This window comes from Rissa tridactyla, chromosome 8, assembly GCF_028500815.1.
Source record: "Rissa tridactyla isolate bRisTri1 chromosome 8, bRisTri1.patW.cur.20221130, whole genome shotgun sequence".
NCBI classification, from domain to species: Eukaryota; Metazoa; Chordata; class Aves; order Charadriiformes; family Laridae; genus Rissa; species Rissa tridactyla.
In genome coordinates this window covers 491,878-511,675 of record NC_071473.1, presented here as the reverse complement: position 1 = coordinate 511,675, position 19,798 = coordinate 491,878, and the positions used below count along the sequence as shown (strand labels likewise).

The following is a 19,798-nucleotide window of genomic DNA, read 5'->3' as shown; positions in this document are numbered from 1 at the left end:
CGAGCCCCCTCTAGCGGCTCCCGGCAGCGGCACAGGGGCGGTGCCGGTCCCCGTGTGACCCGGAGGAGCTCGCTTCTCCCCCCGCCGCCGCCGCCGCCTCCTTCCCTCCCCCCGCCCGCTCGCCCGGCCGGCGCCGGGCCCCGGATGCAAGAGGCCGGCGGAGGGACGTCATTGTTCCCCGACGGGCTGTAACAGGAGGCGGAGCGGGCCGGGCTGAGGCGGGGGCTGCGGCGAGGGGGACCCGGCAGCGCCGAGTCAAGCGGGGCCGAGCCAGGTAACGGGGCCTGGGGGGAGCGCGGGGCCCGTGGCGGGCGGGCCGGGCCCGGCGGCGCCGCGTGCGCCTCCCTGCCTGGAAATCAATGGGCCGGGGGAGGGGCCGGCCCGGAAGGGACGGGAGGGACGGCAGGGGAGGGGAGGGCAGGGCAGGGCGGACGGCGGGAGCGGCCGGCGCGGCGCAGCCCAGCCGGGCCCAGCCCGGCCCGCGGGCGCTCGGCCGCTGCCCGCCCGGCTGGCGGCAGCCGGAGGGGGTGGGACCCCGGGCGGGGCGGGGCGCCGGCCCCAGCACGCGGCGGAGGGACCCGGCCCCGCCGCCACCCCCTGGGCCGGCGGGACCGGCCCCTCCCGGCGCGGCGCCTCCGCTCCGCGCCCGCCTCCTCCGTCAGGGGTCCCGCCGTCGCCCGCCTCTCCCGCCTCCTCCTCCTTCTCCTGCTGCCAGCGCGGGGACTCGGCACGGCTCTCCGGCGTCCCGCCGCCGGCGGAGGGCGGCAGGGCCGCCCTGCCTCGGGCCCCGCGGCGCGGTTCCGCGCCCGGCGCGGCGGTGGCTCCCCGCGGGGCCTGCCGCTCACGGGGTCCGGGCTCGATTCGTCTCCCCTTCCCGCCCCCCCCCCCCGGCGCCGGCTCCCCGCCCCCCCGCCGCGTTGCCATGGGCACGGAGTCGCCGCTGGGCGCTGCCTGCTACGGTCCTGCCTCCGGACGCTCTGGGAGGTGCGGGCCGAGGGCAGGGACGGGGCGGGCAGGGGAGGGCGGGCACGGCGGGGCAGGGCTGGGGCACGGCGCGGGGAGGGCGGGCACGCCGGGGCAGGGCCGGGGAGGGCGGGCGCGGGGCCGGCCGCCGGCCGGGCAGGGCGCCGCGGGGGCCGAGCTGCGCGGGGGCCCGGCGGGAGCGGGGCGAGGCACTTCTCCCGGAGCCCTGCACGGCCCCCCAGCTGCCGGCCGGAGCTGCCCTGCCCGCTCCGGGGCTCCCGCCGCTCCCCAGCGCGGACATGTTGCCCGCTGAGCCGGCCCGCGGCCCGGCCCGGCGGCTCTCGGTGCCTCGGGGGCCAAAGCCTCTCGGGAGGGCGGGCAGGGGCGGCCGAGCCGGGGCCAAGGCGGCAGCGGGCGGCCCGTCCCGCCGGCGGGTGCTGGACCCTGCTGTCCTCCGGGGCCCCGACGACGTAATTTTCTCCCAGTTAAGGGTAAAGTGATCATTAATTTCGCGTTTCCTGGGCTGGAGGCTGGGCTGTTCCTGATGGGAGTAGGTGTCTCGGGTGTTGGGGTGTTCGCTCGTCGCCCGGCGTGTCGGGGCGGGGGCCGGGCCGTGCCCCCCCCCGCAGCGCGGCAGCTCCGCGTCGGTCCCGGCCGCGCTCGGGGTTTGTGCCCGCCCGCAGCCACCGCCGAAAGTGTTGGGTTTGTGTTGAGATCAATGCGGTGTCACCGCTCCCCGGCCAGGCGCGGTTCTGTGAATGGCATCTGGTATAAAGTCTTCCTCGGCTGTGATTCATTGTACGCAAAGCGGGGACCGAGTTTAAATATTTAGGTGTAAGGCATAACTGGTGTGTTTTGCGATGAGACCGCTGAAAAAAAAAATCTAAACAACGCTGGCGCAAAACTCCAAACGAGAAGAAAGTAACTGTTTTGTTTTACTTTTCGACATCGTCCTGGGAAACGTATGTTGTGATATCAGCACAGGGCAGTGACGCTCGGCGCACATGACAGTGCGCACTTCTGTTCGGCAGTGGGACAGGAGCAGAGTCTGTGTGTGCGTTGAGCGACGGGAGAGGAGAAATACCAGAGTTGGTAGTTTTTGTACTTCGTCAAAGAGATGTTATATCCAAATTAAGAATTGTATTGATGTATTTTGAAAAAGTGGTGGATCTGGTTTAGTCATACTAGCATTGGTACTTGCTGTTCTGTAGTGCTTGATATCTGGTAATGTATCACTCAGTCGTCAAAAATAATTTTAAAAATATGTAAGGCTTACCTTATTGGTCAGTATAACGCTCAGGCTTTTTTGAGATAATATTCTGTTTGGCTTTCACTGCAGTTTTGATTCTGTTTTTTTGTCAGGCAACTATGTTTTAAATATGTTGTTGAAACACTTTCCCTTTCAATCAGAAAAAGGAAATGCGACTAGTATCTGCAATTTGAAGACTGGATCTTATCTGAAAATCACTGAGCCCAAGAACTGTCATCTTAGTCTTCCAAATGGACAAAGATGTCTTAATTTCTCAGTAAAATGAGAGGGAATTTTCCAGTTTTGGGTATTCTCGGAAATGGAAAATGTGTATAGAGTGGATTTTAAATTGAAAATTTAAAAAGGGAAAAAGATCTAAATAAAGGCTTTACACATAATTTGTCTTTTGCGGGACTAGAAGTTCTCTAATTTACTGTGCTTTGCTTAATCTACCTTAAGTTTTATCAAGAGCAGCCAAGTTGTGCCATAAATCTAAAACTGCTTTATGCTTAGTTCTCTCAGTTATTTCAGTATAACAAAGCAGCTTATGCTTTGAACCCTCAGTTAAGTTTATAGTTTCCCTAAACTTAAAAAGGGCCTACGTGCTATAGTAAGATAGTAGCAAAAATTTACATCAGAAATTGATAGTTGATCATGTAATTATTCAGTGGCTTACTGTGCACACACAATTACACGTATTTGAAGAGGTATCATCTTGAAAGCTAATCAGCATTTTAAAAAGGACTTAATATCAGTTATTGCCTCTGTCCTTGACGGCTGATGGTTTGTTTTGCCTTTTTTTTACGTTCAGCATTTTCTTTTTATAGCTGACATTCATCTCTTGTTTTGCTGAGGAAAAATGTACAACTTTATATACGTAGAACTGAAAAAGATGCTTTTTGGTTCAACTCTTCAGTTGCTAGTAAGAGTTGTAAATATGACAGGTGCAAAGTACAGCAAGTACTGCTGCCAAAATTGTATCCAGACAAGTATTTCTTGGAGGGGCAGGAGAAACCCAGACGGAAATAAACGTACAAGTGCTTTCTTGCCCTCCCTTCCCAAGATGTCGCAGAGCTATATCCCATTCTCTGTGTCTCAGAGGTGCGTGGCTCCCAGGAGTGAGAAGATGGGCCACGCAGCTCCTGCTGGATCTCAACAGGCTGGCACTTGAACGGGCCACTACTCACAGCTCCCCATATAAAAAAGGTCGTCATAACTGTAATGGACTAAAATCCCATAAAAGTGTAAGAAATGTCATTGGTCACCAGCTCTGCAGAAGTTAAAAGTAATACTTAGACAGTTTTGATGGAAAATTCTACTTTGTGTGTTTAGTTTTGGGTTGGTTTGGGGACTTCTTGAGTTGTTGTTTTTTTTGTCAGTTGTTCTTATCAGCTATTTAGTTCTTCAAGTTATTTCTTTGAGACTAAGTGACAGGATTTCTCATATTCTTTTCTTTCTGGAATGCTTTTGACATTCTTCTGTCAACCAGAACTGTTGCCTCTGTTACAGATATGAACAATGACCATAGTTAGCAAGCCAAAATCTTCAAAATCTAAAAAGTCATCATCAAGGCGGTCTGACAAATCTAAGAAACCCCGTACTAAAAAAATGACGTCACGCACCGCAAATTTGAGCCGTGTGCCACCTGCAGAAGATCCAAACAAAGTCTCTGTGGACAAAGGACCTGGAGGTGCTATTTATTGTAGATCATCTCAAAAAACTAAGCCGTTTGCCCAAAGAGATCTAGGTAAGTGTGTCTTTTGTCCTCCCTCTATTTTCTTAAAACAAAAGTAGAAAATGCAATTCTTAGTTGTTGCACTGCTATAAAATGAGACTTCAATTTTGTTAATGCCCTAAGACAACTGAAGTGACTGGTGTTACAAAACTTAGTTTTAATCTATTTAGAATCAATTATAGGGAGCTTTTTATAATATGCAGACTTTTCCATGTCTTTTCTGTTATGCAGAGAAAAATACATTTTTCCATTGCTCTTCGTGGCTTCCATTATTCACAAATCTTTGAATGATAACACTGCTCGGGAACAGATCTGGTAGCTATAGGATTACCTTCTGTGCTAGTTACTCACTTATTTTTCTGTCTTAGTTCTTACGTTTATTAGCATATAATTACAAGTGTAAGGTTGTGGTTTAAGTTGCAATAAAGAAAAAAACCCAATAAACGAATTAACAATCAGATTAAAGACTGTAGACAGGAAAAGAAAGAAACCTGGCAAAAGTTACTAAAATCAGTGTTAGTTTGTCTTGCGTTAGAAGAATTAAACCGGATGAATAAACTATTGTCCAAAACAGCGCGTTGACAGCAAATTTGAGTGGCAGTGTTAAAGCTGTGTGTCATATGTTTTTGTGTTTTGGCGTATAGCTGGTTCTTCTGGGTGCTCCTGCAGAAGGCTACTTTTTAAATATCCTTTTTAAAAAAAAATCAATACGTCTCTCTCAAAAATACAACTTTCTTGCAGTTATTAATGATGGAATTGCCCCGCCACAGAGGATTCTTTTTCCACCTGAGAAAATTTGTATGGATTGGCAGCAGACCCAAAGTGTTGGAGTTGGACTGCAGAACCTCGGCAACACCTGTTTCCTTAATTCTACCCTGCAGTGTTTGACCTACACGCCGCCTCTCGCCAATTACATGCTTTCTCTTGAACACACCCAGTCATGTGAGTGCTTTCTACCCTGTTATAAATCTGTTGGATAGCTCTAAAGGGGAAAGAACAGCGCTGATTCTGTGCAGAAGACTCTTAGTTGTCCTGTTTCATCTGTAGAGGCCGGCTTGGAGCACTGTATTAGCAGGAGGCTCAGAATAGCATATAAAGTACATTTGTTCATTTAATGCACTACGGTAAAACTTCAAAAAAAGATCATTTCTTGCTTCATTAAGATAATTAAGTCCATTGTAAAGTAAGGCATTGATGAACATTTTCGGCATTTCAGTTTCCTAATGGTAGAAAGCTGGTAAAATTTAGGATGTTGGCATTGTAGATTCTTAGTCTTTGCAGCCTAGATACTGTAAGGCACTAATACTGTGAGAAATGATTTGTTCGCTGTTGACCCATTAAAAAACCCCAAAATCCTACCCTAGAAACCACTACGAGCTAATCTCTTATGAACTCAAATAGAAATTTTTGGGGGACTGAATTAAAATTTAGTCTGATTTTATTCCAAATAAAATTTTGTATTTTTAAACCCTTTAATTTCTGTTCTTTGATTTCATCTTTATTCTTCGATTTATTTAAGCCTAGAAGCCTCTTTTCATATCCATATATGTGTATTTTTACAAAGACACCCATATGCTTTCTAGTCTGGTATCTTAGTATTTATTCCTAAAAATTTAACTTACCATATATAAAAATGGTTTCAGTTAAGAATCCTGTTGAGAAAAGGAGGGTAGAAATACTAATACATACATTACTTTAATCTTGCCTTTCTCCCAGAGGATTCTTAGCTCTGTGTCATGTAGCTCACCTAACAGCAGTACGCTGAAAATAACACACGTTCTCTCTTAGTGCTGCATCATCACTGTCAATGTTGTTTCCTCATGTATTCTGCAGTTGACATTCCTGTCAGCCTGCAAAAGAAATGACATTGCGATAGTTACTTAGATTTCTCATCAGAAAATGCGCTTCAATACAGACTTAATCGACATTTCTATTCTGTGCGGTTCTGCATAATAAAATGTCACAAAACTGTTGGGATATTGACACCTTAAGAGACGAGAATGTAGCATGGGGAGTGGACATTGTACCTGTAACTTAAAGATTATTAGGTTTTTTTAGGCTTTTTTGTAGCAACGTGTATTTGACTAGGCTGGGACACTTCCTTTGTTCACTCTTCAGGTCATGAAGAAGGCTTCTGTATGATGTGCACGATGGAAACGCACATTAACCAAGTCCTGTGTTGCTCTAACAATGCCATCAAACCTACATCTGTTATCAATGGCCTTAAAAGTAAGTCATTTCAGATGGTTTTATTTGTTGCTATTTTTTAATTTTTCAAATAATTATTTGATGCATATAAATGATTTTGATACTTTAAAGAAGAGAGATTTTAGAAATATGCGTTTTCTTTCATTTTATATGAGATAAATATAATAACCTTCTTATTTATTAGGAATAGGAAAACATTTCCATTTCGGCAGTCAAGAGGATGCACATGAATTCCTATGCTTCACTGTTGATGCTTTGCAGAAAGCTTGCTTGAATGGAAGCACCAAGTAAGCACAAACAAATTAGCTTTTAAATGTTCTCTAGCCCCTCTTACTCCTTTATTTACTATCATAAATTAAAATCTACGTCCTTGGTTTTCATAAAAAGAAAAACTGTTTGAAGAGTTAACTCTGTGCCTTAAACCTTCTGAGGTCTGATTATAATTTATTTCCAGATTGGACAGATCCTCTCAAGCCACCACACTTATTTATCAAATATTTGGAGGATATCTCAGATCCCGAGGTACTTTTTCAAAATCTTACTGTCCTTCGAACTGGTCTGTGACTTTCTGTCTGTCTGTAGTAAAGGAGTTTGTTATTTGACTAAAGGAATATGTATTAATAATTTAAATTTGCACAGTTAAGTCTCCTTCACATATTGTTAAGCATTTGTATTTTGATTCCAGTAAAGTGCTTGAACTGCAAAGCAGTTTCGGATACCTACGAGCCATTCCTCGATATTACTTTGGATATAAAGGTAAGGTGTTTTGTGAATAGAGTCAAGATGTGTAAAGACTGGCAGAGCTTTCTGAAATAAACTCATTTTACTTAAAATCATGTACTGTTACAACAAAACAGCTCAGTGGGGTAGATTGAACTTGGTTCTTCTGTGGAAGCCATGGAAATGGTCTCCATGTTTGCATTGTGTTTAAGCTGGAAAAATAATCATTATATCTGCACAAACAATGATACTATCCTACTTCTTAATTATTCTGCTTCAATATACATCTATTGTTAGACTGATGGGTCTGACTGTTCTTGTTACTGATGCCAAAGTATACCACAGATGCTGTCTGCAGCACTGCAAAATTTATTTGTTTTGAAGTAGAGTCATTTTCAAATGAGATAAATGCTGAACATACTTTGTTTCTGCCTCCTCCTTTACTGTGTTTGCTGGTTTGCAGTAGGTCACTTAAGTATGAACTAGCAAGGTTCTCTCGTAAGCTACTAGTAAGTGTTTGAAACTTTGCATTTCCAGTGACTTAGTGCTCTACTTTCTTCTTTATCCAGGCAGTTACATCTGTCACCAGAGCTCTGGAACAATTTGTGAAACCGGAACAACTGGACGGTGAAAATAGCTATAAGTGTAGCAAGTAAGATTATTACTAATTACATCTTAATACAAGATACGGATTTAATGTATTGTGTGACTTAGAGATAAGTTATCTTTTGACTTTGTTTAGAAATAAGATAATGAGACACAGTGCTCTGTTGTTCTTTTGTTTGGTTTTGCTTATACAACTAATACGCTGAAATCATTCAGAGCTTGGAAAATAATACATTTGTTTCTAAGCGAGTAATTTTTGTGTTTCTGTTTGAGTATTTGTAAATACATTATAAGAATTGTGACCGTTAGCTCATGTTAGACTTGTATTCCTAGTGTTGTCTACCCGGGGGCTTGCCAGCCTTCCTAAGTGTGGATTTGCGCTTAGGAAGTGCAAGTTAAAAAGCGTGTCTGATGCGTAGTGGTGAGCTGAAGCAGAGAGCTATGGGCAACAACGTGGGGTGGGAGGCAACACCAGCTTGCTGAAGGTCCCCGTGTTCACTGCGGAACAAAGTGAGATTGGGTCTCGGGGAATGTGAACAAGCTCAGTGGTAATTGACGTGAGCAACCTCTGCTGGCTCGCCCAACAATGTCTCGCACGGTTCTTGAATTGTAAACCCTGTGGACTACTGTCGTCTGGAATGAGCCGCCTAAACCTAACCTCTGCTTAGGGAAAGCAGACGGAGTTAAGATGTCCTATATGCTGATCAATGTGTAAAATGTTTCTAATACGTAAATGCATTGAACGTTTGTATAAGATGAACTCAGAAAAGCAAAGGCCGCTGGGCTTGGTTCTGTAACATTCCTGTCTGATCCTTCTAAATGAAAAATGCAAAACCTGCTTTTTGTTGTTGGAAAACTATAAGTTAATTAGGAAACCTGAATGCAGCTGTTGAATAAAGAGCATCCAATAGGCTGTTAGAGTGATTCAATCCCAGATTCATTTTAGTCTGTGGATCCTATCAAGCAACACGTAAGGTACAAAGAATTCTCGTAGGTTACAGGTTGTGGTCGAGGAAGAGTAAGGCTGCAGGTGGTTTCGGTGTCTTTCCAGGCCACCTCAGTGCACAAAGACTTGCTGCTGTCCGACGTCTCCCTCCTGCAGGATGACTCTTGCCTTCCAGTGAACTTTTTATGTTGATGTATGATCCATTTTGGAAATTACTTGCAGTTTCTAGTCCCAGGGACCGAGACTCTCTTGTTCCACTTTTACTATTTGCATTCCAGCAGAAAGCTGAAAGAATGTATCCAGGACAGGGGTTCAAAATAGCTGCTTTGGAGTTACAAGAAATGGTACCTGGCCTTATGTTCTGGTGCTGTGCTCTGGCGAGAGGTTCCTGGTCCTGCTTTGTGCCGAGCTGTTGGGAAGCCTTACCTTTTTGTCATAACAAAGACACATGTTCAGACATCTGTTTGGCTATCAAAAGATAATGTTCTAAATCCTTTATTCTTTGTTCTGTAGAGCTGTCCTCTTATATCCTGCTATCTTCTCTCTATTAACAAACCTGAAATGCAGTGTATGGATTTATGAAAAGAAAAAACATATTATGCAAGTAAATATCATTCAAATAGCATAAGCATGTGTGAGAGATGAAAACTTGTTTGACTTTTTCGGGGGGAGAAAGAATATGCTGTTAAACATTTGTCTGTGCTTGTTTATAAGGTGCAAAAAGATGGTTCCTGCATCAAAGAGATATACGATACATCGATCTTCCAACGTTCTCACAATATCACTGAAAAGATTTGCGAATTTTACAGGTGGAAAGATCAACAAGGTATATTTACAGCTGTAACGGAACTTTATCTCCTTGGAATGGGAGATTTCTCAGAGATGAATACTCATTTAAAAGTTGTAACGTTTGCAGGCAATAACTATAGACGAGTAACTATAGTCTAAGAAAAGTCAATATAACGACGAGGGCTTTTTCTTTCGTTTTTAATAATGATAAAATTCCTGTGCGACCATAAAAATATACTTTACTCTTAAAGAGCTAATTCTGTAGAAAACAGCTCTCTGCAACTTAAATTATTAAATGTTGTTTATGAGAATAGGTATGTTTAAATGAATCAAAAAGTATATTCATATAATCCTAGTCTGTGTTCTTAGAAGTGGTTTTCTTGTGCTGTTCCATGAAGTATTCCAAGATAATTTTTGAATCTTCTTGGTCTGTGTTTAGGATGTAAAATACCCTGAATATTTGGATCTTCGAGCATACATGTCCCAATCAATTGGAGAACCGCTCATCTATGCTTTATATGCAGTTCTTGTACATAGCGGTTTCAACTGTAACGCAGGACACTATCTCTGCTTCATAAAGGTAGGTATCAGCGTGGTTTCTAACAGGGTGACATCCGTGCTAACAAAGAAATTATAATGTTACTGGTAACCACTGTTTTTAAGGGGAAAGTTGCATAATGTGTTTCGTTTGATTTGTTTTGGTATGTTTTATTCTGTAGTGTTCTATCTGTGATGCCATTTGGAAAACGTGCAGTTTATCTAAAGATACCATTGTCTTTATTTGCAGGCCGGTAATGGACTTTGGTATCGAATGAATGATGCCTCAGTAGACCTTTCTGATATCAAAACAGTTCTCAATCAACAAGCTTATGTACTTTTTTATATCAGGTAATAACAAATACTAAATGTGTTCAGAATATATTTACTCTCATGTTATTGATATTTTTCTTTTTTCCAAATATTTTTCTTTCTGTCCTAAGAAAAGATTACTCTTTGTATAATTCAGTTCTGTCTAACCTGAAATTCCCCATATTGTTTATTGTCTTTCGTTGCTTGGCCTTAAACTGCGGCACTTGCGTACATTGCTATATCCATGCTCTCTGTAGCTGGCTAATTTAGAAAAGAGGAGGAATTAAGTCCATAGGTGGTGTAAGGATGAGTTATTGCTCTGAAAGGATAGTCGTTGTAGGAAGACCATTATCTAATTTTCAGTTTGTAGTCTTGGGTAAGTCTTCCATAGATGTCTTCTGTGTCATGTAAACTGTTCCTATAAAATTATAGGATGGGGTTTAAGCCAAGAATAGGCTGAAAGGAAAACTCTAAACTAAGGTTGCTGCTCTTTTCCCAAGGCGCTATGATTTGACACTCGGAGAACGTGCTTTTTACTTACCTGCACCGTCTTATCCCCGTTCATTCCTTGGTCAGCGAGGGGCTAATAGCAAGCAGGCTGGATTTATGGGACCACGACTTCCTCCTCATATGATTAAGGTAATTTGAGGGGGACAGGTAATGGCACGAAACTGAGAGTGGATTTTGGTTTTGGTGCGAGGTTTTGTTGTTGGTGGTTTTTAGCATCTGAGCTTTATTTTCCCCTCCCACACTGCAGCTGCCTCCCAGCCCTCATGCTACAGCCAGAATTATTCAGACAGTGGCTAATCCTAAATCGTGCAGCCGTGCTACTTCATGACTTTATACTTCCAGCTCAGCTTTCTAAAGCACTGAGAGCTATGCTCTTGGGACAATTTAAGTAGTCTATTAATGCTTAAATAATAAAAAAAATATAAACAAAAGTAAAGATTTCCCCCCTCCCCATCAGTGTCATGTTATCTGACATGGTGAAAACAAGTTGTCTTGTTCCTGAGTACCAGAACAATGTGAATGTTTAAAGGGGAAAATAAATGTATATGGGAATAGCTCAGTCAATATTAAGTTATTCGGATGGGTTTCAGAAATGATGGTCATTTGATACCAGTATGCAGGAAACCAAAAGCGGGAGTTAAACACATTTGTGTTTGAATGGGGGTGCTTTTTCTTCTTAGGTGTTGAGGCAATTTGTAGAAATATTTAGTGGGAGAATTTCATGTTTTAAAACTTTAAATGCTGTGTGTTTGCATATACCCATCTTGCAACCTCTTATTTTAAATACAGAATTCAAGTCGTTTAAATGGAAATGGACCCCTAAAAGAGGATCCAAATACCGTTGGTGTCACCCTAAAAAGGCCGTCTTCAGCTCCGCCAACAGCTTGTGTTCAAAACTGGGCAATTACCAGGCCTTCAAATACGGATCCATCAAAAAACCAGAAGATCACTATCAGTATTCATAACAAGTTGCCTGCACGTCAGACTGTGTCACAACCTGACTGTCTTAGCAGTGCTGTGGAGGATGAGGATCTGAGCAAGCCCGTTCCTTCATCCACAATTACAAATTCTTCTGCAGCAGAGTCTACCTCAAACGCATCTACAATGGCAGTGGCTACTAACGTTTCCAAACAAGAAGTTCCTGATGAAATCTTTGCTGAGCCAGCAGTGAATGGAAATCCTAAACTCGGCTCTGATAACACAGTCCATTACGTTCCAGAAACTTCAGGAAAATCTGAGGAGTCGAAGGGCTTGTTTAAAAGGAATTGCAACATAATAGCTTCTAATGGAATTCTGATTGGGAAGGTGGTCCGTACCTTGCCGAATTCCCATTCTGCCTGTCAGACTGCTGAAGAGGAAAGGTCTCAGCATGAGCTGCCAAAAAATGACTCACTAAATGGTGCTATTAGTTTAGATAACGAATCTAAAGAAAATGGACTGAAACTTGATGATTCCGCTTGCCAAGTCCAACCCGTTAAACCTTCTGAGATTTTCTTTTCTAAAACAAACGGATTGCTTGAAACAGTGAGTTATGTTTGTTCCATCTAGAATTTCTCACCTATGATGTATTCGGGAGCATTTTAATGTCCCTAATCACGTGAAGTACTGAGAAAGCACACAGCACAAATTTCATCATAACACTTTGTGCTATTATCCCACGAGAAGCTGAGCTGACATATGAGAACACGTCAACTCGAGAGAAGTTCACCTGAGATAATACTTCTTAAGTTTCGTAAATGTGTTTGGCGGGGCGATGTGTAAAATGGGGATAGCGCGTATAACTCAAAGCGATCTTGTCGCTAACGTAGATCAACAAACATCTAATGTAGAGATTTTGCAAATGGTAGTTTTCTACTAAAGATAGTATTTTTTCTGTCTATTAACTTGTGCTTTTTAATTGTAGATGCCTATAGCTTTGTCACCGGTTCCTCAAGAAATAATCTTAGAATCTCTCACGTACAGCCAGTTGAACAGCTCGTCAGAGGAAAGAAGGTAAAATGAGTACGCTCTGTTTAAAACAGGATTTCATGCAAGTTTATCATTGTTTAACCTGTCTACCAACACTATGTAATAGAAAGATTTAAATCAGTACAGAGAATTCCACACTGTACATCTAGTGTTGCAAACATCAGCACTGAGTAACCTTCGAAAATGTTGGATTCTTTGTAGAATGTTTTTCATTTTTTTTTCCATTGTCTGTAATACTTTTTCTGTTCCTCTTTCCATTTTTTTTCCATCCTAGGATGCGTGAATGTAAATTCCCACCATCTGCTCCTCCATTTGGGAGCGAGAGGGAAATCCACGTGTTTACTTTTTTTCTGGTTGGGGGGAGAGCAGACGCAGTGGGTTTGGCTGTTGATGTGATTCAGAGCAGCAAGTGGAGGGAGACAGACGTGTCGGGTGGGTTTTTTAACGCAGAAGCATTGCAGAATCAAGAGGGGGAAAACGCCACCTTCTCTGGGAGCTGAGAAAGGCAGAAGAATAGGTTTCTGAAAGGAATGTCTCAAGAGTTTTCCAGTAGCCACCAATTTTTTTACTGAAGGGGATTTTTCTCCTAACATTCATCTTTTAGATGGACTTTTTCAAACGAAAAATTTTTTTTTTATTTTGTGCAGTGTCCCTGGACCTCAGAAATCTTCTGAGAATGATGCTCTTATGGAAACTGTAGTGATGGAAGCACTGTTCGCCTATGAAGAATCCAGGAAGGTTCCTTCCAACTTTAGCTGTGAGGTTGAGAATCTTTTTCCTCAGTCAGATTCTGAAACCATTTCTACCAAAGAAGTTGTTGCTGAAAGTATTGTAACTAAAGCTGATAACGCGCATCCCAGTATCAATGGTCAGCACAAGGTCAGGAAAAAATCCTTGGACGCTGAAGATGAATTCTTCGGGCAGCGTGAGTCTGAAGACAGTAGAGACAAAGACAAACCAAGAAGATCAAAAGAACCTGAACTCATTTCAAAAGAAAATCCTTTGTACATCAAAGGGTCTCCTGAGAGTGAAGAGAAATTAGGGCAAACTTCCTCTGTAAAGTCTGACATTGAATGTAGTTCTAAAAAACTCGCATCTCTAGATATTACAGATAAATGCCAAGATAAAAAGGACACTTCTAATAACTACGTAGAGGTACCACCTGTTAATGACTCTTCTATTACGAAGCTGGATAAAGTTTTGGAGAGTCAATTTTCTAGAGAAAACGAGGGACTGAGTAATAAAAAATGTGAAGAAGATAAACATAGGAAAAAATATAAGAAAAAAATATACGACTCTAAAAAAACTGACAAAGAGCACTACCGAAGGAAGAGAGAACACTCGGACACTGAAGAGAGGGAGAAGGAGAAGCAAAGCAGAAGCAAAGCAGATGATCATTCCCACAAGAGGAGGAGGTGGTCTCGCAGTGTGGAAACAAACAAGCAAAATCGTCATAAGCAGGAGTACTGCAATGACAGCAAGTACAGATCTTCCCACAATGAAAGGAACAGTCCAAATAACGGCAAAAGCTCAGGAAAATATTCTCGTTACAGATCCCGAAGCAGAGAAAGAACAGAACAAGACCGGAATAGGTATTATCATTCCAAAGGAGAGAGAACTTGGAGCAGAGAAAGATACTATCAGGATGAACCACGGAGATGGGAAAAATGCAGATACTACAACGATTATTATTCCTCCCATGGAACAAGAGACGGCAGAGAGAGGAAGCCCTCTTATTGTGATAAAGACTTTGACAAATCCAGCCAAGCCTACAACAACAGGTCACATAAGGATTATCATTGCAAAAGCAGGTGGCCTCACAGCGCGCTCGCTAGAGAGGAGGACGTCCATCACTTCAGCAGCCACAGAGCCAACGTACATCATTGTTCGGTACCTCAGCAGCAACCTGACAAATACGCTCGGGAAAGGCACGCGCTTCCACCCCTGCCCGCTCATTCAAACTTTGAGGACTCTTCCCGGGAAAATGGAAAAGAAAAACTACGAAATGGCAAAAGAAAATATACCCACACAGAAGAAAGCGGAAGCGAACTAGAAAAGAAATGCCGAAAGATAGACGACCAAAGAATGAAAAAATATAAGAAGGTCAAGAAGAAAAAGAAGTCCAAAGATAAACATCGAGAGAAGGATTACAAGTAAGCAAGGATTCCAGCATAATCGGCAATTTTTCGTAGTTCTTTTCTGGGTGTTTCTCATGTCTGCCTTTTTTCCATTGTTTCTAAGTTATTTATATAGCATAATCTGGCTGGGGATTGTGTCTTTAGGTTGGTCGAGTGAAGATAGGACAAATATTGCTGAATTGTGTTAGAACACTAGATCTGGACCACATTGTTAGAATCGCATCTGCGCACCGTTCTTGATTAGGTTACAACAATTTTTTTATTTTTTTTTAATTCCACTTACTCCACAACTAGCCCCCGTTAATGGTTTGTGTACAAACCAGGACCTATTGTCCTTCAAACCGAGGGCTTAAGTTTGCTGCATCTAAAGTAAGTTAGATGGGCAGAAATTGCCACAAAATAGCTGACGCGCTGCAAGTCGTCACCTGCGGTAAAATAAATAACGTTTCATATATGCATCAAGTGCCACATCTGTTTTCTATTTTTAACTTGCATGTTTCCTTCAGACTTTATGATTTGGATTTCTCTGTGCTCCGCTTTGACAATGACAATCGCAAACATAAGAAAAAGAAGAAAAAGAAGAAACATATCAGGAAACTGAAAGGCTTCTTGGAATATTTAGATCCCCGTTTCCAGAAGAAATCACGGGAGAAGAAGGAAGAATCGGGTCCTCCAGGCGGCTCTTTCTGTGAGCAATACAGACACCAGGGCAGTAACCAAGCCCACAAGGAAGGGAAGCCTTCTGGAGCGGGCGACAGCAAGAAGTACGGCTCCGTCACATCCAGTGAGTACGTTACAGGTAAGGGCCCAGGGCGCGTTCGCAGGACTCCTTTCTATTCACGTAGGCACTGTTGTTTAAAACAATCTTTAAACGCTTGCGCGATGAAATCTCGGCTTTACATCATGGCTTCCCAACAGTCCGCATTACTGTTTAAAAAACAAAAAGTTGATAGGCTTTTTTGCTTTCCATTTTTAAATGACTGCTAGGAAAGAAAGTCTGAAATAAAGCTGCGAAGGGGTTGAAGGGCAAGTAATTTTAATTTCATCTGATGGTTAAGTGGCAAACACGTGGGAGAGAAGCAAGATGCCGTATTAAATTCAGTCCAGCTAACTAGGAAAAAACCCTTGGGCGGCTCTATCTTAAAAAAAGAAGTGAGTAGTAGAGAGGAGCGCAGCAGTCGAGAAGGAAGATGAGGACATGAGGCTCCCGGGCTAGTCATATTGTAATATTGGAGTGAAACACCGTCTTCCCCAAGGGCTGCCGGAGCGATGGATTTCAGTACAGTGCTACCGTCAGCTCTCCCGTAGCACGGAAGCAGTGCTGGCTGCTCATCAGAGTAAGGGGAGTTGGTGGCTGTTTCAGGTGTAGATCTGCCTTCTCCTAAGCCCCCTGAATTCACAGTTGTTAACCCTCCAGAGGACACTTCGCAATTTAACACCCGGGGAGTACGTTAAGTTCCTGCTATTCTTTTATTTACTAGTGCTGGTTTTTTCTGTTAGCGTAGGCTTAAAAAATACAGAGAAGTGGGCCGATATTAAAAACCCCCAGCCATCCATTTTACTCCAATAGGTAACTGAAGTAATCCCTGAAGAAGACAGCTCGCTATCCAAAAGGAAGTTTTATTTTTAAATTTTCTACATCGTATACCTACCCACAATTGAAGAATTGGGTTACCAGTCAGTGAGAATGCTGTTCACGAATAGCCCGGGGTTGAAAATGGCATTCTGGCATAGAAAAGAAAAGAATTCATCTTACGGCTGAATGCATTTCGCAATTTGCAGAGGTTTAATCTTGGAAGAGATTTTGATTTTTCAAAAATTTCATGTGGTTTCCGCGTTGAAACGAATTGCTGCAGGCAGGAGACTGTCGCTTAAGGCAAAGAGGAAGAGCATTTGTGGGAAAACCATTGTATTTTAGGACATAGACAACCAGAGGTTTTATTCTGAAAGTATAGTACGGAGGAAAAGGTGATTGTTCACGCATTCTGCCTTTAAAATTTAATATGATATTTATCCCTTTAAGAAGGAAAACTTAAGAAGGACTGAACTGAGGTCTTTCAAATACTATTGTTGCCAAAGAAAGAGGCTTTAATGGCAGTAATGGCAAAATAGCCCTTACGGCACTAGAAGCGTCTCCGTTGTAGCTGAGAACGGGACCGGCGCAGGACAAAACGCGTCCGCTCCGGCCCGGCCCGGCCGCGGGGGAGGCTGCGGCCAGCAGGGGGCGGACTCGGCCTTCCTGAGCCGGCCAAAGGCCCGGGGCGGCGGCCGCGGCAGCGCCCGGCTCCGGCGGCTCCGGCCGGGGCTCCAGCCCCCGCGGCGCGACCCCGCTCCCGGTGCGAGCGCCCGCGGGCAGCCCGCGACGCGCGGGCTGGAGTTGTTCAGCCGGTGCCTGGATGTTAATTGGCGTCATCTGTGGAAGGGCGCTCTTCTTCTGCAAAGACGGGTCTCAAGTAGGATGTTTGGGATGATGGACCCCCATCCCAGAACAGGCGGCGCAGGCGGGGTGTCGGGGAGCACGGAGCCGCTCACGGGCTCGGGGCAGACAAGGGACAAGCGCCACACGAGCGGTAGGCCGTGCCTTGGCACCAGGACTCGTGTCACTGTGAATGAATCAATAAGGCTGAAAATGGCTAGTGATAGCTCGTGATTTAGGAAAAACCCAGCTAGGATGGGAGAAGGAGCAGCTTTAAAGCAGTTAATTTCCTACACGTTCTCTCCAGCAAGTTCCCGAAGGCTGCTGCTTTTGGGGGTGGGCGTTGGTCAGCTCGCCCACCAGGGTGTTAGTAACACAAGGGCGTGTCTAGGCAAAACTTCAACCTGATTTAATTTAGCTGAGGTCGACTGGTGGCTTTCGAAGCAGGCAGCTTTGTCCCAGGACTGGGTGCGGGTCACCGCGCTGAAGTGCCGCCGCTGTACGGGGGGGAACACGCTGCGGGAGCCCCTGGTCGAGCTGCGGGAGCCTGTGTGGGGCCGCGGCTTCGCTGGGAAACCAGAGAGAGACACGGCCGCAGAGACACGGCCGCGCGCTGAAGGTGCGTCAGGGAGTGACTTTGCTTCCTTTTGTCTTCCAGAGGCCGAGCTCACCCGTGGAAGCCTTCAATACTCAAACTAAACCTACCGTCAAAACCAACAACTCTTTATCATCAAAACCAACAACTTCTCACCATCAAACCCGGCATTACCAATATTGACCATCAAAACTTAAAGTTTATTATCAAAACAATTACCATCAAGACAAAAATCCAGTCATAAGTGGTGCTTAACATTTCTGTACAGAATTTTACCATGAAAGAACTTTTTTTTAGTTTTTAACTTGAGACTTTCTTTTTTAAAATATACTTCTAATCCAAAAGGGTGGAGACTTTTTACGACTGCTGAACATTGTAAATTACCACATAAATATCTCACCGACGTGAGATAATGCCCTGGAATAGACCATCTCAAATGCTGCTTAATTACAGACTCAGGTTGACTTTATGTTATTCATGTAATGTTACTCCGAGTTAGACATCTGGTGCAAGAGCGACCAGGAATTATAAAAATTGCAACTGACAGTCTGTATATTTAATTTAAAGACTTATTTAAAATTTCACAAGCTCTCAACTAACTAGAGTTTTGCAAGAGCTTCATCTTTTTTCCGTGATGTCTGACACTAGAAACTAATTTACTTCACATTTGAGTTATAGTCAAGATCTGAAGAAAATCTTCTGGTTTTCAGCATTGTGAAACAACGAATATGCAGTTCTGAATGTATCTCTCAAGACTATTTGTATACTCTTCCATATGTTTTTATTACATTTTCTTAATATACTGTCACTTGTCTTAAGTCTCAGTTGTCTGTTTTGTCTCTCTAAAGTGTCTAGTTAGTTACAGACAAATTCATACTGTGATTTTTATTTTTATTATTAAATGCTATCAAACTGTGATGCACTTATTATTCACTGGTCCTGCATCAGGAGATGAGTGGGGAACCTGTATTAAATACAGTTCATCTGAATAATCTGTCTGGTTTATACAAGCTGTGTTGTTCAGAGATGTCTAAAGTTTGATCTTTGTTTTTTTAAAGATAAAAAGCACTTGCCCCACTGTAAATATATAGCATGTAAAATTTATATAGTATATAAATACAGCAAAGTTAAAATGGATTTTTACTTGAGTTTTACTTGAGTTATTTAACATGCAATATGTCATGTGAATGGACAGCTTTCGGAGTGTGTTTGATACTCGAGAAATCAGATCTTCCTTTCAGTGGTAGGGGAGAAGATGCTGTCGGTGTGACCAGAGAAGTAACTTGGGACTCCGGCTGCCTAGACAAGAATGCAGACGGCTTTCTCCTTCCAAGTTAAAAGCTTCCAAAACCAGGCAACAGGGGGGAAGCGCCGCAGTAGCCTTTTACTGTGTGTGACACTAAAAAAAACACAGAGGAGCAAGGTTAATGTTTTACTAAATACTTCAAGTAATATTTTGGTACGTGGAGAACGCCATAAAGCCAAACCCTGAGTGTACCCTGCATAATGTTCCTATGGCAACGGTTATGTGAAGTTACATAAAGTAACATGACAAAGAAACCACACACCTGTCCTGTATCTGGCTTTTTTTTTCCTCTCTTGTCCTCTGGCTCCCAGAGCTGGCGTCTTGTCTCTCGTCTGGTGGTAACTGGCGTCAGCGTACAGGAGCGTGAACGATGCTGTGCCGCCGCGACGCGCTCCCGGAGAGCCGAGGGAGGGCGGGCAGGTCCTGAGCCCTTTGGCTGGGAGCCCTGGAGAAGCCGCTGGGCAACCGCAGCAGCCTGGGCTAGTTCTAACCGGGGGAGGTCTAATTAACCTACCTGAGGAGCAGGAACCCTGTTCCCCCGCAAATCTGACTGAAACTCAGGGAAGGGAACTGACAAAATTCCTGCTTACTTTCGGGCGGCTCTCGAGGGAAACCACTTCGTCGTGGACTGACGCTCACAGCTGTCGCAGACATTACAGAATCGGTTTTGCAGTTGAAGGTTTTTCTCTCTGAAAATTTAAACCTGATAATTTAAATTAGCGTGCCTAAAGGTAGGGAAAAGAGGCCTTTTACTTACAAGAGCAGTTTAACACATGCTGTAAACTTGAACCTTAGGCTCT

The 19,798-nt window shown here is 43.9% G+C and overlaps 1 protein-coding gene across 3 annotated transcripts; it reads left to right on the top strand.

Moving 5' to 3' along the window:
• The first annotated feature begins 68 nt into the window (after positions 1 to 68).
• USP42 (ubiquitin specific peptidase 42) lies at positions 69 to 19,512 on the top strand. Of its 3 annotated transcripts, none has more exons than XM_054212665.1 (17): positions 69 to 274; positions 3,722 to 3,959; positions 4,689 to 4,889; positions 6,066 to 6,176; positions 6,340 to 6,442; positions 6,610 to 6,677; positions 6,841 to 6,911; positions 7,445 to 7,527; positions 9,142 to 9,253; positions 9,656 to 9,796; positions 10,004 to 10,104; positions 10,566 to 10,704; positions 11,365 to 12,099; positions 12,479 to 12,567; positions 13,191 to 14,696; positions 15,188 to 15,480; positions 17,756 to 19,512. In XM_054212665.1, the coding sequence occupies exons 2-17, from the start codon at positions 3,731 to 3,733 to the stop codon at positions 17,794 to 17,796; spliced, it is 4,023 nt and encodes a 1,340-aa protein (XP_054068640.1). In that variant the 5' UTR covers positions 69 to 274; positions 3,722 to 3,730; the 3' UTR covers positions 17,797 to 19,512. The 3 variants fall into 3 exon arrangements, with proteins under 3 accessions (XP_054068640.1, XP_054068643.1, XP_054068641.1); XM_054212668.1 differs by lacking the exon at positions 69 to 274 and adding an exon at positions 889 to 984; XM_054212666.1 differs by lacking the exon at positions 69 to 274 and adding an exon at positions 1,332 to 1,454.
• The last annotated feature ends 286 nt before the right edge of the window (positions 19,513 to 19,798 follow it).

Excerpts from the sequence above, each read along its gene's own strand:
- USP42 (XM_054212665.1), top strand. The coding sequence starts at position 3,731 with ATGACCATAGTTAGCAAGCCAAAATCTTCAAAATCTAAAAAGTCATCA. Across the intron at positions 6,177-6,339 it reads TGTTATCAATGGCCTTAAAA|GAATAGGAAAACATTTCCAT; the intron begins GTAAGTCATTTC and ends CTTATTTATTAG. Across the intron at positions 6,443-6,609 it reads TGCTTGAATGGAAGCACCAA|ATTGGACAGATCCTCTCAAG; the intron begins GTAAGCACAAAC and ends ATTTATTTCCAG.